We start from the raw sequence: 24,377 nt of genomic DNA on the forward strand, positions 1-24,377 counted from the left end.
TAAAAACCTTATTAAACAGCATGATATAAGATTTTACTTACTAATGTTTACAAATTAATTTTGGGCATAGACAAACTAGCCTTCTCCCACTGTTTCCAGTCTTTATGTTAAGCTAATTGCCTGCTAGCAGACATCAGAGAGTGGTATTGATCCATTCATCTAACTCTTGGCAAGAAAGTCAATAAGTGTATTTCGACCACTATTAATCCATAAATTTACACTGAAGTTAATGGCCATTCACGAAGACCTTCTGCCATTTTAAACCACAACTTCAGGCTGTGGGCTGTGTTTTCATTTCTGCCCGCAGCCAGTGTGGAATACACAGGGGAAAAAAAACTTGGTAATTAGCAAGAGCAGCCTCTGCTGAGCAGACAATAAAAATGAATGCTGTACAAACATCCAGGTGCTGCAGTCAGGGTGCTGCAAAATCCTCCCAAAAATTAGCACCCAGGACCAATTTTGTGAGATTCTTCATTAGTTTTCTACATTTTCAACTCACTGTTACTCTTCCACCTTTCATTAGCAAGGATATTATGCTGCTGTTACAGTACTGGCTTTGTAGATTGGCTTTGAGACAGTGACCAGTAAATCCTATTAACAGTTCTGTTACCAGTTAAATTCTCCTTCCCGTGCCCTTGACTCACACACCATAACAACCTGTTTGAAATAAATCCTAGAGAAACTGACGAAAAGTCCAAAAGTTCTCACATTTATCACTGAAAGCTGAAATGTGAGGACTAGCTGGCAGTGATTTAGACTGACAGGTGAAATGAAGGTGAACACTGTGATTCTCTAGTGACTCCACGCTCTTTTTAAATTCACTGCAGCCATGATGAGGAGATGAAGATGTGCTTACTCCAGACAACTGTAGCAAATAATGTGCAATTTAGCTTTAGATATTGCTGAGATTGTATATATTTCATCTCAGAAAACCTAAAAGATAAACGTAAATAAAAGCTTTCTGGCAGTTTAGTACATAATACATCATCTTGACTCTGTATGTCTGTGCCTTTGTATTTGTGCTGCTGTGTATCTGTTAGAGACAAAGGGACTTATATAACTCCAACAGTGTTGAGTCTCTGAATCAGATGCTTTTGTGTATCTTCAGGGAGAGAGGAACATTATTCACAGAGAATTTAACTGGAAGGAAACTGTCTACATGCTGAAAGGATCAAATACACATGCTGCAGAGCAATCATATATGCTCTCTATCATGCTGCGGTTCTGTCACTCACATCCCTCTTTTATGTTTATTGGACTCAACACATGGTGGTGTCATGGCTTCTCAGTGCAGCCTTGGAGGTATATGTGGCTGAGAAATAATAAAGTAAAATTTAGCTTTGCAAACGATGAATTATTGATTTCAAAGCCTTTTTCTGCTTTAGTTGTTTGAGTTGGTTGCAACTGAGTTAACTTGACCCTCAACTATGGCAGGACTACTGAACAAGAAAACAGCTTACAGGACAGAGCAGCATGTGATTGGCCTATCTCGCAGAAGAAAAGAGGATTAGAGGGACCTCTTATGTCTGTTCATGAGTGTGTTTGTCTGTCTGTGCTTGCGTTTGCAGGAGTATATGTGTGTTGGCAGCAGCAGGTGCACACGCCTACCTGTGTGCTTGTTCATGCATGGATATCAGATAGTAAGACTCAGTATGGAAAGGAAGGGAGCCTCTATGACTTTAAAAGTATTTTTAGTTCACGGTGCTTTGCTGGTCAGGAGAAACTGACGTTAAAGGCTGAATTAGGAGCGTGTGAGCCTGTTAATAGGGATGAGAAAGACTCAGTCCAAATATACCAGAAATTAAACGTCACTTGTAAGTACGTAGTCACTCAAGAGCCGCCTCATCTCATCACACACCTGACTTTAAGGATGCTACGGGATACACACTCCTACACACATCCAATCCACTACAGTCAAGGTATGTAACTCTTGTTTGTTCTTTGCACTTCTTTTAAAAAAGAGGAGGTGATGATAGCGTTAAAGCTCTGTGGGGATGGTTCTAGTAGTTTGTTTAAACAACCATACCACAGGGGGGAGGGAGCTGTTGTGGTACATACATGGTCTCAAAGGTATTTTAGGTCTATGGGGGTGTTTTTGGTAAATTGTCATACCTACTGTGAAACACCGTGGATTTTGTCGGTTGTTGTTTTAAACCTGAGTTTTGAGGTGTCATCTCTCTTTAGAGCAAAAGAAATAGGCTCTGTTAGCATCTTTGCCTCATACACCAACTGGCTATTCAAATTTAATGAACAGTGCTTTGTGAGTTATCTGGTTACCAGACTCAAGTTACATCACTGAGGCTACACAATGCAACACCATCTGTAAATGTACAGGTAAGACTAAGGGACGTGTATGGGAAGTCTAATAATTAAGGTTATTTATAAGGTACTTTGATTCTGCAGTTGAGTATGTACACTATACTACATTTACATTTCAGATTAGGATTTTAACATACTATAAACGTAAGATTAAACATACACTTAAACATTTTGGCTGTGATGTTTTAGATGCCTTGATTTTCCCATTTCCCTCCCAACTTTTCAGATGTTGTTTTGTTTTTTAAATAATTCTTCAAGGCCCCACAAGGGAAAACATTTTCCAAAATACTAAGTTTAGAGCCAAGAATTAATCTAAACAAAAACATAGATTTGTGCAGCAGAATTTCCTACCTTATTTATCATATGACAACCCTTTAGATAGTCACAGTCACAGGGGACAGTTTTTTCCTGCCACTTTTGATACTTTGTACAAAAGCACATTTTACTGAAAATACTTCTACATGTCTATGCAGGGTTTTGAATTCAGGACTTGTATTTTTTTTATATTGTTGAATTAATTAAGTAGAGGCTCTGATTACTTCTTTAATGACTGGATACATTTTTAATGAGTGATATTTATTTAGCTTTTTGTAGCAAAAATACACCTAAAGCCGCTGATAGTGTTGAGATTATGCACGGTATGCAGGTGTGTGTGTGTGTGTGTGTGTGTGGGGTTTGCACATGCTTCAGACAGTGCTTGTCCCCAGGCCTGTGTTTGATGTTGTGTATTTACACCTGTGTGTGCTTGTGTGACTGTCTGCTTGTTCGTCTGTCCAGCTGGGTGAATGTGTTTGCTCTGCATGACTGGATGCTTTAGTTAGTGTGTTTTTATGACTATGTGGGTGAGATACAGAGAGAGAGAGAGAGAGAGAGAGAGAGAGCGCACATGCATGTAGAGGCTCCTTCCGCCTCAAAGCGTAGAGACAATCAGTCCATGCCTCAGTGATCAGTGGGAAGAAGGGGAGAAGCAGAGCAATCGCTACACTACCATCGTTTATCACTGAAGACAGAAAGCAAAACTCACCTCTGCCTACACATACACATACAATAAGGTGAGGAGGAGACGCACGCAGAGAGGAGGACTGAGAGGAATACAAAATGCCAAGTGGAAGACGTAGGGCTGAAGGAAATATGATTCTGAAAGGGCACAAAAAGAAAAAATAAATGAGAAAGGAGGAGTGTTGGGTGTAAAAGCTTGAACCCTTTGGCTGCAACACCCACCAAGATCAACAGCATTTTCACCATATGACCAAGGTCAAGGGGGGAATTGGAGACTTAGATATGTATGCCAAGGTATGTTATTTGGGGGAATGACTTAAATTCACAAACACATAACCCTCATAAAACCCCAAATTGTCCTTTATAAAACTTCTGTTTTTTTTTTTGTATGGAGTAATATGTTATTTAATAAGCTTTAACCAGATTATCTTTATCCAGTCTTCACACTAAGCTAAGCTAGTTTTCTAGTTTTCCATCCATCACACAAACAGCTTATCTTATCTCAGCTAGTCTAATCTTACCTCCCACTTACAGCAGCTTTCATCATATACAGTATAAATGATCTGTAGTGTCACATGGTCCTTAATGTTTTTAATCAGAAGCTTTTCCATGTAGCACAAACAAAGAGACGCAAACTTATCTATTGGCCTTTGGTTTCTGTACCTATTCACTCAGTCTTCCTCTGCACAGGTGCATAGATGGGTACATTCAGGACACATCTGCCCCAGAGCTCAACATACACCACAGCAAATGAGCACTCGCTGTCGTATCGCTGCACATCTGCTTGATGTACAGCAGAGACGACATAGTTTAATATCCTACTTGTTGGATCTGGTGTCTGCTTGTGCATATTCTCAGCAAACCTACAGTATTTTCATACTGTAGGTTTGTATTCCAGTCATTTTCAGCAAGTGGGCTGATGTAAAGCACTTTGCTTCATATTTGGTGGGTGTGATGTTATGTTTTAAAGATGCAAAGCTCCAGCTTCACTGTTTAGCTCTTCATTACTGAGTTTTTAATCTTACACTTATTTGATGCAGTGTCCTCCGTGATAACAGGAGTAACCAACTGTTCACAAGAAATGACATTTTGCGTTTCAATCTGATTTCCCACTACTTTTGCCTCTGCCGACCTACAGCTGCAACATATATGAGACTATTAAGAATTAGACACAAAATGAGATGTTATGAGATATCGTTATTTATGTTTTAAAACATATGAATCCCTTAGACCTCGACTTTTTAATCAGATCAGATACGTTTAGATGAGTAAGTCCCCTTTAAAAAGACATTTTCCTCCGGTGATGTCTTCTGATCACCTGTCAGCAGCGGAACATGCGCGGTGCACAGGATAGCACAGAGGCTGCTGGACGATCTGCGTTAAGGTAACCAGTGTTACATAGAAAAGAACGGAAGTGATTCCATTTTGGCTTCAGTGTAAAAGCATAACAATGTTAAATTTGGGTCTCGAAATAAATTATGGTGAGCAAAACTAGAATAAACGTCCTGGTTCTTGAATTGAAGCCTAATTGATTTGTCTTGAATCATTTTTACGATTATTTGACCTGTTCACTGGGAGGTGTCTTGTACATAGGAATATTAAGATTTTTTTGTTTGTCTTGTAATTGAGGGTTTCGTGTTGTAGGTTGGTTGCAAGTGTCCAAGAACAGACACAAACATCAGTTATTTAGGAACTTATTTTGTAAACTCTACCGGAAATCGCATTTTGTGGCCGTGAGCTGTAGTAGAAGGGAGACCCCCTCACGGAAAACAGTGGTAACTGTGGTGTACAGCTGCAGAGAAGACAGAAAAACAAGGGGAAACGAGCGAAATGAAAGGAAAGGACAGGGAAATAAAGTAGCCACTGAAAACACATCATCTGAGATGCTCCCAGACACCGAGGAACAACGTCTTCGCTGCGCATTTTGGAGCTAGAACGCGAAGAGAGCTCGGATCACGCATTGATCCAAATACAGGGGACGGGAGGGGTCGATCATGGGGAACGAAGCGAGCCTGGAAGGAGGTGAAGGGCCGCCGTCTGGTCTACCGGAGGGGCTGGCACCTGACGGGAAGGGCGGCTTTGTCCGGGTCTCCGATGGGACTCCGGTCAACCTGAGCGAACTCAGCGCGGAGGAGAGGAGTCAGCTCTCCGCGGCGATGTCAAGGGCGCAAGCCAGGCAGCCCGGAGGCGCAGCAGCTGCACGAAGGCAGGGCTCTTTAACCAGCATTTCTGTTTTTATTTTAGTTTTTATTTTGATGCACTTCAATATCCACACTAACTAAACTGTGATGCCTAAGAGAGGAGCGAGTGGATGTGTCGTGTGCGGAATCATTTTGAAAGGGTCTTAGATAAATTGAGGTTGCATTGATCCCGTTCACGCCCATTTTAAATCCTCCCAACAGCACCAAGAAATGATCCAGATCTCAGAGCGCAGTTATAAATGAGCATAATCATCTGATGATCTGTATGACTGAGGGAGATTGGTGTATTTCTCACCAAATAACTACACGATAGCTCCAACCCCGCTGTTTTTGTGCTTGTTGTTACATGGATGCACAAGCCTCGATTTATTAACAGGCTCTGTAAATGACAGCTCTGAGATTTCATGTGTAAAATTGAGTTGGAATCGGTGGGATTTTCGTATCCGTGTCCACGGTTTGCGTCTCCGTGAGATCAGAGAGTAAGAGACACACCTCCAGTATTTGTGCGAAATTTTCGAAATGCCTGCTGGGTAAGAAAATCTGTCGTGCCCAGTGTCCCCCCCCCCCCTTACATCAGAACGACGCCTTAACACCCAGTGAAACAAATTCGGAACCCTCAGCAGCTTTATATCCGCTTTCTAATATTCCCAATTAGATGGTCTGCTATTAGACTTGCACTAAACAGGATTTTATTCAGTTGTGTGGGGATTATACTGTGTTAAAACAGGCATCCAATAACATGGAATAATGTGCTGTACTGCTAATTGGCCCCAACCGGGGGAGAATTGTTATTTATATCTGAGCTAGAGATGGGGGAAGGGTACATCAATATTAATATTACTATAAATAGAAGAGAAGGCTCTTAATCTCGTCACTTGCAGACGTCCCTCCTGCTGCTTTGGGATGCTTTTTTACGTAAAAGTTTGTATGTTCTGACGTTAAGGTTTCACAGATTCTGGTCGCTATCCATGGTGCTGAAACCGAGGCTGCAGTGGACTGGCCAACAGCGGCCATTGCAACTACTGTAATGTTTGCAAGGCTCTTATACTGTAGGGCCATTTTTATTAACTGCTCATTGTAAAAAATAATCAGATGTGTTTATTACAGCATTCAACTTTATTGCTTGGGGAAGTAATTTAACATAATAATAGGAGCATAAGGAACATTCAGAGAGCAGTCTGAGAAACCAGTACCTCTATATGTTGCATACACACATCTGGTACATATTAATTTCCAATCACTCACTTAGTCCACTGATGCGTTTCTCTGAGGATGTGTAGGTTGTATATGTCCCCTGTCAGTTTGAGCTAACAAAGATGTCCCAGCTTACCTACTTGGAGCTGAGCATTTCCCTCTCTCTCTCACAGATCTGCACCCCACACCATTCAGCACTATTCACTTTGCTGTCAGCTTTACCCCAGGGCTGATAGTGTCACATTTTGTGTTTACTCATGTATTTAAAGATCTTAGGGCTAGTTAAGTATTATTATTAGCACAGTGATGCTACTGTGATTGTAGTGGAGTTAATCCTGAGCAGTGTTGTTTAAAATGAAAAATCACAAATAGACCATAGTAGGCAAATAGTCCAAATAAAACAAAGTGGACGGTAATTGCCTAAATCCCTATCTTCTGCCCATGTGTTCAGGATGTAGCAGCAAAATAAACATAAGAAAAGAAAAATATTTTGTTTAAAATGTTTGTTTTGTCTGGCCTGTGGGCACTAAACAGTTATGATGTTGTTTTACTTTTTATGTCAGTTTATTTTTAGTATGATTTTTGGAAAATGTTACTAAATGTGCTGAGCAAGGTGAAAAGAACATTTCAGACCTATCCAACTTTTATAGTTATAGTTATAGTATACACAGGCCTGCTGTTTTTATTTTGGCACTGGTTCAGATCGTTGCTGTGGCTCTAACCTATAAAATTTTCTTACATTGCCAAAGTAAACACAATAAACAGCAGCAATAACTGCAGTGCTAACTAAACTGTCTCTGTTGTTCTTCTGTTTTCCAGGCCTTCAGAATCTGATGCCCAACAGCGTTCCCAGCAGGTAGGAGCCTCCCGAGGCCCATCAGGTCTCAGTAAGAGCCGAACTGTAGACGCCTTCAACCAAGGTCCCCCTGGCAAGCCAGCACCAGGCCGCAGCCCTTCATCACTCAGCCTTTTTGAATCCAGATTCCGGCAGGAGCCAAAAGACTCAGAGACCAAGTCATCCAGCATGTTTGGGTCCAGTTTCCTAAGTGGGGCCAATCCCCTCAGTGCAGTGTCATCCATGACTTCTTCCGTCTCTTCGTCCATATCCTCCATGGGTGATGCCGTCAACATCCCCAAATTTGGACTGTTTGGAGATGATGGGGAAGAAGATGCATCTGCAGCACCTGAGTCCAAGCAGGGAGAGAAGCCACCAGGCAAGGGCCCACAACAAGGGCCAGGTCCAAAGGGACCACAACAGGGAGGAGCTCAGAAACAGGGTCAGGGACCCCCTGGACAGGGGCCAAAGCCAGGGCAGGGACCCCCTGGACAGGGGCCAAAGCCAGGGCAGGGAGCCCCTGGACAGGGACCCAGGCAAGGTCTGACACCACAGGGCCAGGGGCCCAAATCAGGTCAGGGTACTCCTGCCCAAGGACCCCCTGGGCAGGCACCCAGGCAGGGTCAGGGACCACCAGGTCAAGGACCACCAGGCCAGGGACCCTCAGGGCAACAGGCCCACAAACTAGGTCATGGACCACAAGGTCCAGGTGTCAAACAGGGTGGCCCTCCACCACAAAAAGGTGGCATCCCACAACAAGAACCTGGTAAGCCTGGTCCCAAGCAACAAGATCCATCTAGCCCCGGAACTAAACTGGGGGAGCCAGCTAAGAAGGGAGGGCCTCCTGGTCACCAGGGGGCTCGAAAGCCTGGAGGTAACCTCTGTCCGCTTTGTAAGACCACCCAGATGAATACTGGGTCCAAGGACCCACCTAATTACAATAACTGTACTGAGTGTAAGAACCAGGTCTGCAGCCTCTGTGGGTTCAGCCCCCCAGACTCAGCGGTAAGAAATCTATCATGAGACAGTCCATGTTATTGATGATCATTGAAGCTATATGTAGCCTGTTAGCAGCATATTGCTACTCTCTTATAAGAGTGCCACATGGTTTGAGAAACAGAGGGAACATATGGACTCGGGGAATGTTGATCAAGGTGACTCATGTCATGGCCACAGGAAGATACTGTGCCAGCCAGTGAGGACAAGTAAATGTTGGTGGGCCATGATTTCAGCACAACAGAGTTACTGGTTCATTAGGGCCCAAGCACCAGAGGTGCAAAACCCTATTGTTTCTGTAAGGATCATTATTATTATGATTATGATTATTATTATTATTATTACTATTATGTATCCTGCTGCTGAACGGGGCCATTTTTGAATTGGTTCCCATGGGTCAGTGTGTGGAACTCCCCAGTATAAACAAGAAGTGAGTTTTCTTTGATTCTGAATTCCAATTAACATCTCAACCAACCTAATGCTGTAGCTTTAGTTTGGTTGAATTGACCTAATGTTTGTTTACATTTTATGCAATAACAATTATACACAAAAAATACACAATTATACACAAAAAATACACACTGTTCTGTTCCAGATAGTAATGAAACTGTCAACATTGGCTCTCTTAAACACTGTGGTTTACACATAGTGGAAACCAAGGAGATATCCTAACATTAAACAAAGAGCACAGTGGTGCAGCCACAGGTGTATAGCAAAAGTGTCTGTTCAGATTGACAATGAAATGCAAGTGCTTATTAGGGTCTAAACATATATGGGACATGAGATGCGTAAAATACATGTCTTTTTGCAGTCCGCCTTTCTCTTTTTGCAGAGTTGAGAAAATCATGGGTAGAAATGCATTTTTAATTCATCTTTAATTAGAAACAAACATTTAATATGAAATTTCACCAAAAAATGCTAATATGATCTGAATACAAATATGCAGTGCTCTTTTCTGACTAATAAGATTTTATGTAACTGTTATCACATTTGAATTCACTTATAAGAAGTGATTTGAGTGGGGAAAACAGGATTCAACATCATTTGAAACATGAATTAATTGGCATGTCTCTGAATTTGTTCCTTTTAACACTAAGCATAGAGAATATGGTTTGTTTTAGGGCTTTAATTGGCTGTGCCTCCCTCTGTAATACTAAAATAATTATGCCTGTGCTCACACAACAGTGTGGACATTTGTTCCAGTCAAGTCAAACCCATGTTTTCTTTCATGCACAGGGTAAAGAGTGGCTGTGTCTGAACTGCCAGATGCAACGAGCAATGGGAGGCATGGATCCCCCTGGCCTGACAAAGTCAAAACAAGGCTCGGCCCCACCCTCGCCTCAGAAACAGGCACCTGGAAAGCCTGGCAATCTTCTACTAAAGGAGCAGAGTACCACTGAGCAAGGTTTAACACCACCAACCACACCTAGGCAGAAATCCCCAGGTCCAACCTCTCCAGGTCCACTTTCTCCAGGCCCTTCACTAGGAGGATCTCCTAAAATTGATCCTAAAACAGGTCGCCCAATTCATCAGAAATCCAGTCCCCAGCAGTCTCCTGCTAAAGCCAAACAGGAATCCAGCTTTTTTGGGGGGCTAGGGGGCATCAGTTTTGGAGGCCTGGCAGATGCAGCTAAACCTCCTGCAGCTGCTTCACAAACTACTGAGTCTGTTACAGGGAAACTGTTTGGGGGGTTTGGAGGCTTGATGGAATCGCCAAAGCCTCAAGCACAGGCTGCGCCAAAGCAGGAGGAGTCAGTAGCTGGGAAGTTGTTTGGAGGTTTTGGAGGGTTGACAGAATCGGCAAAACCTCCTGCTGCTGCTTCTCAGATGTTCAGCTTTGGGTCATCCCTCTTGAGCTCAGCCACCAATCTTGTCACTGGAGAGGATGAAAAGGCAGCGGATCCTACACCTGGGTCACCACCAGAGTCCCCCGCTGACTCTGGACCAGGTTCTCCTCCAGATTCTGACCCAGGCTCACCACCTGACTCCCCTTTCTCTGAGCCTGGGTCCCCTCCTGATTCAGACTCTGCTCCTGACACACCACCTGCTAAGTCCAAGAAACCTCCCAGAACCGTTTCTGTGGAGGAGGAAGAGAAGCGACGAGCAGTGGAGCCTACACCTTCTTTAACAGCCAAGGAGAACTGCCCTCTTTGTAATGTGGAGTTGAACGTTGGATCATCTGACACACCCAACTACAGCCTTTGTACCAGTTGCAAGAAGACAGTGTGCAATAAGTGTGGATTCAATCCTACACCCCATTTAGGAGAGGTAAGAAACTCTGTTGTTGCAGTTTACTCAAGCCCCCATAGCTTCCTGTGCTTTCAACCCACAGCACCTACCAGTAATTTATGCATTGTTGTGTAGAAAGAGAAGGCAAACATTCTCTGGATGTTTCATTGAAATAGGTCACTATAGAGACACTATGAGGAGCAGAGAAGTTTGAATCTGTGCATTTTTCACATAAGTACTAGACAAGAACCTAGCATGAGAATGCTATTAGTTGTGCTAAGTACATTAGTTTCACCCCAAATTGACCCTATAATGACATCTGCACGTTTGACCACTGAATGAATGGATGCTGTCAATTATGCTGCATTTTAAATGTCAGACTCATTATTATGAAGCTTTCTTTAGTAGTGAGGGCAGCCAGAAATGTGAAGATAAATTAGGTTGTTTAAATGGATGTCTCATCATCAAAGAGCACTTAAAACAATTGACACTTGACTCTGAAATTGAATATGAGTGTGTGTGTGTGTGTGTGTGTGTGTGTGTGTGTGTGTGTGTGTGTGTGTGTGTGTGTGTGTGTGTGTGTGTGTGTGTGTGTGTGTGTGTGTGTGCGTGCGTGCGTGTGTGTGTGCGTGTGTGTGTGTGTATACACAACACATAACTTTCATTCTATGGATGCTATTTGTTTAATCTGAAATCAGATGTATGCTTGGGTAAAAATATGTAGTTTTTTGTATGTGTATGTGAGAGTGCACCCATTCATTGTCTTTGCCTGCCTGCTTATGACGTGGAAACCAAACACATTTGGCCTGCTTATCTCCCTAGGTGTGGGGACTGGTTTTCTGGTGTTAACACAGTGTGTTGTCTCATATGGAGGCAGCATCACAAGACTGTGTGATGAATTTCACAGAGCAGATGGTACTCTATGGTGTAGGATCAGTATTATATGAGAGTAGAGGCCAAAAAGTGCTTTCAGTTGAGTGGTTTCTCAGCATGTAGGCATAGCATATTTACATATGGTGCACCTACTTTTGATTCAATGTGAAGTGTCCTAATTATTATCTATATACTGCATCACTCAGTTACAGTTAGTAGTATGTTTGGTTATATAATCTTGACATGATCATGTAATTCAGAGCATAATCATATGTTTGGGGACAGGCAGCTTTTTTCTTTGTTGGGAAATTAGTATTGTTCAGTATTGATGTGAGAATGTACACATTAGAATCAATCAGTATAGTATAGTCTGACCTTTTTAAGATACCCCCCGCCCACACACACACACACACTGGCTACACCACTAGTATTCAAAAACAAGATGGCAGACTCAAGTTGTTTTAGGTTTTGGGATTATTGTCATTTTGTGCAGCTCTTAATTGTACAGCCTTGCTGGGATAATGAGGAGCTGAACTACATAATCACTTAACTGAGTCCAAACATGGGGAAAATGTAATTATGCTGGAGAGATGGGCATCCAAGCCTCTGAGCCTCTAATTGAATATATAGTAAATTCTCAACACCACGTTGTCTTAAAGCCAGAATAGTCACCTTAGTGTTGTTTTTAAGAATGGCAAAGGTAGAAAGCGATACAAGGAGGATGACTCATTTGACTCATTCAGCGTGAAAGACTTTTAATAATTTTCATGGGATTTGATTGAACCTGAGAAGAGCTTAAATCTTTGGAAGTCTGCTAAAGATGCACACACACACGCACACACGCACACACGCACACACACACACACACACACACACACACACACACACACACACACACACACACACACACATGCACACAACACCTTGGTTGAGTCATCTACCCCCTATGTACTGCGCCTCGTTTCTGTGTCGCTGACTGTCATAATGTCGGCTGTCAGCGAGGATTCATTTGCTGACGCATGTGAGTGGGTCAGAGTGTGTGCACATGAACGTGTGTGCCTGATGAGGAACTGAACAGCATGTTTTATTTGCAAGGATTTTGGGCTCTGTTTAGTTAACACTATGTCTCAGCTGAGGGATGAGAGTGCATGCTGCACTGTATAGGTCAACACGTGTGGGTGTGTAAGTGTAATCTCGATTTCCTAAAAAAATTTAAAGTGTAACAGGAAGGCTGTCATTTCTGTTGAGGCTTGATCCTAGATTGAGGTGTCAGTGCTTAACCCAGCACTCAGAAGCAAAAACACTTGCATTAAGGTTTTTTTTTTGTTTTCTCCTGTGCTGCTTTTTTGCTATCAGAATATCCCTATGTCTTCTTTCTCTGTATCCTTTAATCTTTTTATATTTCTGTACTGCAAAACCGGAGCCCACCTTTTAAACATAGGCACTGAGGCTCCCTCTTAGTGGTGCTACCCCTCTGCCTTTGATGTAGTGTAGTCTGTAAATGTGTGTGTGCTTGCCTACTGTAGCTCAGGCTCCATGTCATATTGCCGTTATCAGTGATGAGCGTGCTCGGTGGAGAAGTCTTACATAAAATGGGAGAGGCACCACTTTTCTAACAAGCACAAAGCAAAGAATCCAAGCTAAGAAAAGTACTGTGAGCATCACCTACACCAAAAAAACAAAACAAAAAAAACAGATCTCACCTTTTTAATTAACCAAACACAATACTGTACAATACTGAGTCACAGCCACTGAGTTGTTATTGTGAAGATTAATAACAATATATGGCTCATTTAACTGTCTGGAGGTTTCCACTGCACTCACCACTACATTACTGCAGCTATAGAGTTGTTAAGGTATTTTACCCACTAGAAGATTATGTAACATATAAAATGGTCTCCGAGGTCTTAATTATTAAACACTGTAAGGCTGTGGTTAAGGGAATATATTTTGTTTCAGACATCTTTATTATTTTGACCAAATGAAATTCACCAGGTTTAAATACACAAAGATCATAAAATAACTGATAATCTTAGTATTTACCAGCTATAATGTAATGAGTCAAGATTTTGGAAAGTAGGCCACACTCTCCTGCCAACCTGATATTTAGTTCATCTCAAAGATTTGTTTTGAATGGAAACAGTAAAAAATGGCTAACTATATTAAACCTCAAAGCATAAAGCATGCCAAAAGCTTCTCTTAAAGGAGTAGTATAACATTTTAGGAAATATGCCTGTTAGATAAGAAATAATAAAGTTATGGTCAAAAACTGAAAACAGGAAACAGGTGTCCTTGCTGTCTACAGGCACTGAAGCTCATTAATGAACATGATATGTCTGTTTAATCTGTAAAAAGAACGTGAAAGTGAAAAAAGGACATGCTGTGATTTTTTACAGGAGAATATGTGCCAGACTATTTCTTTGTGGGTGGAGTAACTTTCTACTTGGCAACCCCACAGTGATGACAAGACACTGTATTTTCTGTTCTGCGAAAATGCTGTAGCAGCACATTCACCAGAAGAGTCATTGTTGATGATGACGGGACCATCGAAATGTTAGATGGTTGAAGTGACTGCTTTAAACGGAAAGATCACAGTATTCTTACATTTTTAACACCTAAAAATGAGTAAATCATTTTTACACCATGTAAATAAAGCAGCTTTGGGCACACTGAATATTTTCACATGGGATGGAGCTAGACCAGCAGTTTCCCTTGCTCTCAGGCTCAACACTCACAGTATCTGAGACTCAGCAGGCTAGTGTATTTCATAATAAACTTAGACTTCTCTATCATACTCTCATGAGTGTGCATATGCAGTAATCACATTAGTGAGATGAAATTATGTTCATGCAGTAGGAGCTCACCTCCAGTATGCGAATAAAAAGCTGGTTCCCACAAAGAAAACCATTTATTTCAGAACTGGCTACATTAATAATTAGAATCATGCTGAAGATCTGGCTTAGGTACATATTAGTTCTATTGAAGGTAGTGAGTGAATTTAAGTAAATTGTTATTGCTGTGTGTTTGTGCATGTAGGCCCATGTCCTGTGTATTCTCACATCGCTGAGGCCTGATATACTTACACACACTAACTGCGTGGTGGTTCCTGTGTCCTTCTTCCTTATTGTTATTCTGTGGTCATGCTCACACCTCCTCCCATAGTGTGAATCCTCCTGGGTCTGGACTGGTAGATAAAGGCATGTTCAATGGTCATTCCAACACCCAGCCTTCAGTATCATCCAGCTGTCCCACACACACACTTTACACTACAGGCTCACTCTCACTATCAGTCTGGTGTAATTTGGTCTTTCTCAGCTATATCGCATCTTGCATACAATCCAGTTGTTACATTAATCTGTTGTTTACTGTAGTTTGATTCCTGTTTGTTTATGACTCCAGTCCAGTTTCCTTACAGCTCTTCTATCACTGGCCCTGGAGGCTGAAGTGCACAAAAATAGTCTCTGCCACAAAGAGGAGAACACAAGCGACTGCAGGGCAGCTCTCTTTCTCTCTATTTCTGTCTCTCTCTTCTTGTCCTCACTCTTTTTTTTCTCTTTCATATTTCCTTCTTTAAAAGGGTCTTTCTGTTATACCAGGCAACCCACAGAGTCCTCCACATGGCCACCTTGGAAGGCTTGAAATGACTGGTATTTTTAGACATAACGGTGTGTGTGTGTGTGTGTGTGTGTGTGTGTGCGTGCGTGCGTGCGTGCGTGCGTGCGTGTACGTGCGTACGTGAGTGTACAGTGCTTTGGACAGGAATGTGCCTGTCTATGTCAGAGTTAATTTAGCTTATTTGACAGTACAAATGTTAATTCAATAGTGAGAATAAGAATATACAGTACATAGTACAAGCACATTTTGCTTGAAGCCTATTATTAATATCTTGTCTGTCATATTTACCAGGCCCAGGACCTAGTTCAAGCTAAAACAAGTGGTTTGCAGAAATTTCTACGACTGACATGAACTGTCCTGAGGCACTGCAAACTGCCTTTTCCTTTCCTTTGTCTACAGGTCCCCCTGCAATGATTTCCATTTATCCCCTCTCTAATTTACTGGTGCTTGCATATTAAGCAAGGGCTACATTTTGGCCACTGAGCCTTTAGTGCCAAGAAAAGGGGGCAAAAAGCCAAGACATTGTGTGTGCCAGCACTGAGCCCTAGTGAGGTAGAGAGGCAAGGACAGGCAGGCAGAGACACACAGACTCTTGAAAACACACACATTCTGGCACCGGCCTCTTCTACTTAGCACACTCTGTTGTGTTTACATCCTGACTGTTGCTACTGTCTTTCCCCTGGAACACACTTTACTATAGTGACAGCAGAGCAGCTGATTTGAGTTGAAAAACCAAGTTCCATCTTTTCCATAAAAATTTATATTCAATAGGTGAAGTTGGCAACAAGAAGGGGCTTCACTTCCAAAATCATTTTCGTGCATTAAAAAACCTGAGAGGCAAGTGGATTCGCTTTTCCACATCTAAAGTAGTGCCTTTCATCTTTATTGCAGAATACAGAAAATGGTAATTTGAGTGCAGCTGGGAGGCAGTGGTTGGACTGACAGACTGTGTGAAACACAGACAAGCTCCTAGTGACAAACTGCCCCTTTACATTATTTTACAATTGAATAGTAATGTGAAGCAAACACACACATTCATGATCCAGGCAGAAAAACAGGCAGTATACTGTATATCTTATACCAAGAGACCTGGTTGTGACAGAAAGAGGAGTCCAACAGGGGATTTCAGAGGAAGGGGTGTCACAAATGATATGGGTGCCAACCCATGCTGCCGTAAGCAGTGTAGACCATGACAACCTGACTGTTGTGGTTTGTTTAATGCCCATGAGTCACATATGTGAGTCACATTAAAAGAACCTATAGGCAGAATATACCATGAAATGGAAACATCTAATGAAGCAAGAGCTGTAACAGGAGTTTGTACAGTAAACACCCTCAGCTCAGTTCAGTGTGGTGTGTTGGTGTGTTGCTAAAAGTGAGGCTGCAATTTGTCAGTTATGGTTGCTAGGTTTGAAAAGTGTCTTGTTGCAATTACAGCTAATGAATTTGAGGGAAATATCTAATTACTTTGCAAATTTAATTTGCAAATGTTTTCTATACATCACAAAACATCAAATCATTGCTTGTCGTATACATAAAAAAATGTGTATTCTCAAAATTGTTTCTATATTAACAGAAAAGTACAGCCATATCTGGCAGTGTTTACTATATGAACAAAAACATAATATTTTGTTTTACAGTGTATTTGCATGGTATCTAGGAAAAAGCTACATGAATTTTCAGTGTTGGTGTTAATTCTCTGGGTTTCCATCACTGTAACAACCCAACATTACATGTATTCATGTGATTCATTGGCAATACAAAGAAACATTGATTAGTGAAACTTTAAACAGAAGGATTACTGTGGTTGGAGATTTTATTTCACAGTGTGGCCACCCAGTTAAACATGCACACATACATCTTGCTGTATGGCTCTTTGGATAAACTGAGCACCACTGTGTGACATATGATATGTAGGGTAACTAGGGCACTGGAGGTGTTTTAAAACCAAAGGGGCTTCATAGCCATTGACAGAATTAAGAAAGTCATTTTAAACTCAATTGGTGTCATAACAAAACTCTACTTGGCACTTGACAGATTTAAGAAGTGGGTTGTGGATAAACAAACAGTCGCATTCTGCTTAATCCCTGGGCTCAGTATATATATATATATAGGCCCTGTGTCATACCTCTTGTGAGATCTGCTTTGGTACTATAGATCTATACACATGTTTTTTCTCTCTCTCTCTCTTCTAGCAATTATTCACTTGCCTGATGGGAATTTTGTAGCAGTGATGTTTAGACTCTGCTTTTGTTATCTTTCAGGGTTGAGTTAAATAAAAGAATTGATAATTGAGCCTTGTTTAGCCTTTAATTATCCAGGGAATGTTTCCTCAGAAGGCTTACTTAGGTTTTCTGCAGCCCTCTGCTTCACTCACAGTAAGTTACATACATACCCAACTAGAATCTGACCAGTAAGACCACACTAGCATGTCATTTATTTTTAGTTTCTCAGACCTAATTTTGCTGCTTTTTGTGGGATTAAAGCCAACAACCCCCCCAGTCAAAAGCTCAGATCTCCAAACTTAAGGCTGTCACCATTCGCATCCCATTTGTTTTCACGATTGCAATGAGACATATATCCACAGATGTCCAACAGGGTTATTCAAAAGGTGCATACAGCACAGTGAACCGTAGATGGGAACATCTATAACAGTGAGACATTTATTAGAACAAAGATGTTTTTTGGCTTGCAAAAGAGCTGATGCTGTGATGTTCTGCTGCTTGCAGTCTAGTGCATTATAATTAAGTTGGCCACTCAGCAACACTCATCAATGAAAAAAGGGCAGCGACTTCCAGACTTTTAATTTTAGCAAGAGCTTTAGTACAGAAAGGTGAATTGAATAGTGCTACAGAAAGGACACTAGTCTGTCAACAGCCTTTTGATAATATAATGTTTGGCTGCATCTGAAATTTGCTGTGGCTACATCATAATGCTCATCTCATGTTAGGAAAATGTTGCATTCTAACTAAATAATCTGTTTTGTTACCTTCTAATCTGTTTATTATCAGTGGTCATCATGAAGTGCAGGTTGTCCTCAGTTCCTAGCAATTGATTTATAGGGTGATAATGTTAAGCTTGTTGGCAGTAACTGGTGTTGAGTCACCTCCAATGACTGTTAAGCTTCCCTCTAGTTCATCCTTCCCCTCCCTATATCATGCTCCTTCTCTCCTCTCGTTGTTGCTTTTATTTCTAAACTTATCCTTTTCTGCTTCCTCTGTCCTCTTTTTTATCTCTAACACACTGTTATCATCCCCTTTTTTCTATTCCTTTCTCCATCCTTTCATCTGTCTTTATCCATCTGTCTCATCCTCCTCTACTTCTCCCACTCTCTGTGCCAGGCTATATCTAAATTTACAAAGTAAAACTCTTGTAGGATACCTTGTCAAAGAGCTGGATCGACCTTCACAGCGGTCCAACTCCCAGTTGGAAGCAATAACCAAACACGGGTGCAGCCCATCTTGTCTCAGTATCTAGTTACTGTGTGTGGTTTTCAGTTTGTCTTCCTCTGTGTCCTTGGAGGAAGTTTGAAGATGGAAAGTTTGGAGCGCTCTCACTCAGTCTGTCCTTATTCGTCCACGTATGAGCTTTGATTGCTTAAGTGTCATGTAAAAAGAGCATAGGTATGCAATAAACACTGTCACAAACTCATTCCTTTGGGGACGAATATATACTATATACATATGATGCCATTAAACTTTTTCCAAAAAGTGACTTGAGACAAATCCATTGACTGCCACAGACGCTGACTCCTTTTTGTCTGAAAGTGCTTTCAATGATTTCTTTTTTTTTAAATTTACAATAATGTTGCACAAAGAACATTTACTGTAAATTCTCTTTCACCGCAGTGACAGAGAAAGTATCATGCACAGTAATTTTTGCTTTTCTCATTCTTGACTTCGGCACGTCCGATTCTCACAAGCTGCACAGGCATCTGAAATGTATTGAATTATGGGTGCTGAAGTCAAAACTGCTCAAGTTGCCTTGTGCAACACACTAAATGACTTTAGTGTGTGCTGTAAGGCAGTACATTACAGATGGTCACTTATCAGTCTAAAAATAATGTATCTGGAAGTTATTTAGAAAGGGGTGATTTAGTTCTGCAGAGCAACTATAAGAAGCACATTGACAAAGTGCTGTTGAGGAGAAATCAAAAACTTAAAGTGAGCCAATTTGTGATGTGCTGATAATGTCGATGATGGCTTACTCTGAAGTGGGAGAGGCTGACCAGCTGTCTGGCTGAGTTTGTTTTCAGCATTTGCTATCGGCAACCATCTCTGCGGCTTCCAGTGCCTGCTGTCTGGTTTAACTGATAGAGCTGCCAGGCTGTAGAAACCCACATCTCAGGTCCTTCCAGCAGGGACAGACGGAAGAGGTCATGTTGATAGTGCGTGCTGGTACAATCATATACACACGCACACACACAATCGCATCTGTACTCTGTCAATTATCATGTCTGAGGATTAACTGGATTTCTGTCAATTTGGGAATATAACTGAGTAATGTCAGCAAACCCTAGAGATGAAAGTAGAGGGGAGGTCAATTATTTGACGCCTGTTTTGATGTGCATGCAGGTGTGTCACTCTCTCAGAAGTCCAATTTAGTATAAATCTTGCTGTTAAATCAGGCAAAGGCATTTAGAAGGGCAGCAGTTACAAAGAAATATTAGAACACTTAGAAATGTGAAAGGAAGTGTTTACATTAAGGTGGATAATGGTTGAAAACATATTGACTATTAACTCTTCTGAGAGTCACTGTATATATGTGTGTGCAATTGGTGTGTGATACCAGTAAATGTTTGTGCTGTGTGTTTATCTCTGATTCTATAGAGCTATACTATTTTTAATATCACTTTTATTTTCACTTAAAGCAAAGCATACTGGATATTAAATTCCAATAATAGGTGTTGCTTTTGAATTAGAGGTCCCAGCAGTGCCTTCAGCCTAGGTGCATTTCTCTAGAGTCCCGTGTTTAAGTGAGTGCCTGGGAATATGCATCAATAATAAGATAGCCATAACAGATCAGGCATAGCTCTGAGGTGAAAGCTGTGTCTGCAGAGTGTCTGTCTTTTTATTCCCTTGCAATGCAGCAACAATGTTAAGATTAGGGACTACATCCCAGGTGATTTTAAGGAGAATGTTTTGGGCCAATTATAGTCCTTAAAGAAGAAAAAAACAGCTCTGAGAACATTCTTAAATTGGCCCGTGCTGGGCTTCAGCGTTTGAGCAGAGGTGTAATTGGAACTAAAGTGGATGTTCAGGGAGCACAGAGTCTGTGGAAAAATAGCTATGATTCATATACTCTTTTCTAGTTTTGTATGGGTATAAGTGGTTGAATTTACAGGTTAGGATTAAAAATGGGTTTAGAATGTGTGCACATTGTACTGTCATGTTTAAAGCTTGTGTCCACATCTACACACCAAGTTATACAATCTTAAAACCACAATATCTCTGTGAAGCCTGCTACATGAAATGTCTGCACAGGCCACCCAACCCTCTCTGACATGTCCTGTTAAACCCCTGTCCCATTATCATGTATTATGCATGGGTCTATTTCTTAAGTCCCAAAAAAGTAAAAATTTCCCTTCAAATAGAAGAAGGTACACTGGTGACTTGTCACAGTGACATTTTGACTACTCTGAAACATTTTTGTTTCCCATAGCTGCATGCATTTTGAATTGCTGAGTGTTTGTGGGATTTTCCAGTGTTATCAGGTCATTTTGTGCCATTCAAACTATGCTTCACACATACTGTGTAACAGATCTATGCAGTTTGTGGTGGTAGAAATCATATTGGATTAAACTGTTTTAAGATGGTATCTCCCTGAATAAAGTACCTATATATCTATAACTATCTATGACTAACGATTTGTTTTTATCTTATCTTGCAGAAAGAATGGCTTTGCCTCAACTGTCAGACCCAAAGAGCCATGTTGGGCCAGTTGGGAGACTTGCCACCTTCAACCATGGCTTCTCCAAAGACACAACACCCTGCTCCTGTGCCATCCTCCACCCCTGCCCCTGCTACTGTAGATAGCAAACCTGTAGAAGCAGCAGACCTAACCCCAACATATCCGGAGACCAAGGTAGCTCCTGCAACCCTTCCCACACCTGATCATGATTCTTCTCTTTCTGTTAGTTCTCATCCTCCTGATAGCACACCTCAGAAGCCAACACAGTCTAAAGAACAAAAACTACCACTAGTAGCTGAAGCAGTGTCTGAGTCTGTAAATCATTCTGAACAGGAAGCCCTCCACTCAGAAAGTGTAGCTGAAAGTATTTGTGCAATCCCAGCAGTTGAGCAACAGCAGAGCAGCTCTGATAAAATAGCAGAGGACTATCCTCACCCCGAGACAAAATCATCTGACGCTGATCAGCAAACACAAAGAGCAACTGTCAGTGAAATCCCAGCAGTTGAGCAAAACCAGAGCAGCTCTGAAAATGCAGCAGAGGACTTTCCTCACCCTGATACCAGAACATTTAATGCTGAGCAACACGCACAGAGCGCACCTGACAGTGACATCCCAGCAGTTCAGCAACAACAGACTAGCTCTGAGGACCTTACTGTCCCCGTGGAAAGTGAGATGCAAAATCCTTTGACTAATACAGGTTTAGACAAGACAACAGTCCCTTCTAAGGTAGGAATAGAGCCAAATCCTAAGATTACTCAGAATGAGGCTGCAGCTCCCCTGATAGATAAAGTGCAGCTTACTCGAGAAGAACTCCCAGAAGTGACAACAAATTCAGTTGAGTCAAAACCTGCCTTGATCCCAGAAGTCGAATCACAGGAAATTTCTGTTCAGCCTGTTCCAATGTCAGATCCTACAGCTACAAATGCAAAAGAAGAGGAAAAAGTAGAGGTAGTTGGTAAGCCAACTGAAAAGCCCCAGATAGATGAACCTAACATTATTTCAGCAAGACAAACTCCATTAGATACAGTAAACACAGCTTTTAATATGGAGCAAACAGACATAACTACAAAACCTGAGGCTGACAGTATAACACCTGATGGCAAGAATGATGTTACTGCAAAGGCAGAACCAGAGGCAATAGCAGAGGAGCCAGAATTCACAGAAGCTACTCCTCATGTATCTCCTTTAGCCCCTGTTGACAGTGCCGAGGTCCCTAAACCTGATGAGGTTCAGCAACAGTTGAACCCAGAGATAGATAAATGCATAGACTCTGAAAGCCATTTGGTGTCATCAGAAAACCTCTCTGTCTCAGGGTCTCAGGGTCATGCTATCGAAATGGAAAACATACTCACAGAAAAAGACAAGGAGCCAGCTGCACTCAACCTGCCAGACAAATCACCTCCTGTTGCTCCAGTTGAAGTAGAAACCAAAGATCTTAGGGAAATAAATGAGGAGAGTCCTGTTGAGAATAACATTTTTGAAAAAGTTCCTTTTGAAGGGGAAACAAGTAAGCCAAAAGTAACTGGGAAGACTGGCAAAGAAACAGTAAAGGACCTTGCTGAGGAAAAACATGTTGAGGAGAGAGTTGTTAATAAAGAGGAAAGGATTTCTGAGGAGGCAGGCATTGGAAATAGATCATTAAATGATGGAGCCTTTGAAGAGGAGGGAGCTCAGAAACATGCAGCTTCAGAGAGTGTTATTGAGGTAAAAGCTGAGGAAGGGAAAGCTATTGAAGAAGAGGTCGGTGAAGATAAAGCCAGTGAGAAGGGTAATGACCAGAGACCTCTGGAGAATGAGTTTAATAAAGCAGAATCAAGTCCAGCACCCCCCTCTATTGAAACAGAGGATGTTTGTCCTGAAATAAAGAGGGATGAATCACAAACAGCTAGAGAGCCTGCTCTGACTGTCACTGAAGAAATCCCAAAAGAAGGGACACAGATATGTAAAGAATCAGAAACACAGGATGAGTCATCACCTGGTGAGAAAAGGCTTGTTGAGACAGTACTATTGCTAGAGAGGTCAGAGGAGAACAAAAGGCCTGTGGTGGATGTAGAGGGTACAGCACAGTCAGAGGAAAAGCAGACACATATAGATGCAGTGTCAAAAGCAGATGATAGATCTGAGATATCCATGGTTATGTCTGTTCCCTCACCTTCTGCTTGTAAAGAGCAAGAAATGGTTGGTGTCAAAGAGCCAGTGCAGAGTGTAGAAACTGTGTTGCCCTCAGCTGTTATTAGTGAGACACAAGTCAGAGATAAGGCTTGTGAGAAGAAACTTACTCAGGATGAGACAGAAACCGGTCAACAAAACACAAAAAGTGTTACTGACAATCAACACGAGGCACAGAGGGAGACTTTAGCTCTGACAGGCAGTGATGAGAGACAGCTCGAGAGAGTTGCTGAGCAGTCAGTCAAAGAGAAGGAAGAACAACCTAACAAAGAAGAGGTTGAGTCACAAGATGCTACTGACAACATCCAGGAAACTATCTCAGCATCAGAAACAAGCAGAGTCTGTGACAAAGGTGGCACTACACGGTTTGATGGAGGAGAGAACACAGTATCAAAGACAGACGAAGTATCTGAGACAGTTTTTGAATGTGGGGGCACACATGTATCAGTAGCTTCAGTTCCTGTAGCAAAACCTAAAAGCACAGTCTTTGTAGTTAGTGAACAGGACAAAGACCCAGAGGAGAAGAAAACTAACATGGAGGAGAAAAAGGGGGCTAAACCTCAGCCTCTGGGAAAGCCCAGTGATGAAGATGCAGTGACTGAGGTGACTGTAGCTTTAAGGCCATGTAGTAGTAGTTTATACATAATTTGCACATAATTTGGTTTATTTCTGCTGTGTTTACCCAATGTGTTTATGTACATGAGGAGATGAGTTACAGTATCTAGAGATGGCTAAATAACTAAATATAGTACCATACTGAAAATGAATGTCTAAACACTGCAATATGCAGTAATATGTTTTGATTGCAAATTGCATGTATCACATTCCTGAAGTGAAATTTGTGTAGTAGACGGCAAATCATTTACATTATGTATGTTAATTATATATTATGTAATTTTTGTCACTGTCAACTTTAGTGATTACATAAAAACATGAAAATCCTCAACTGTCTATCGTCATGCTGTTCTAAATGCTTAGTGCAAACAACATTATATAACAGGATAAAACTAAACAGGTTTTGCTGTTACATTATCTTA

At 41.5% G+C, this 24,377-nt stretch overlaps 1 protein-coding gene across 1 annotated transcript in view; it reads left to right on the forward strand.

Moving 5' to 3' along the window:
* The first annotated feature begins 5,312 nt into the window (after positions 1-5,312).
* The window catches only part of pcloa (piccolo presynaptic cytomatrix protein a), a 45,457-nt gene continuing 26,392 nt past the window's right edge, over positions 5,313-24,377 (forward strand). The window contains exons 1-4 of the mRNA XM_026326888.1: positions 5,313-5,524; positions 7,533-8,553; positions 9,781-10,812; positions 21,151-21,345. Of these exons, the coding sequence (XP_026182673.1) occupies positions 5,313-5,524; positions 7,533-8,553; positions 9,781-10,812; positions 21,151-21,345 (2,460 nt within the window). The remainder of the gene's footprint in view (positions 5,525-7,532; positions 8,554-9,780; positions 10,813-21,150; positions 21,346-24,377) is intronic.

This window comes from Mastacembelus armatus, chromosome 23 (genome assembly GCF_900324485.2).
Source record: "Mastacembelus armatus chromosome 23, fMasArm1.2, whole genome shotgun sequence".
NCBI lineage: Eukaryota > Metazoa > Chordata > Actinopteri > Synbranchiformes > Mastacembelidae > Mastacembelus > Mastacembelus armatus.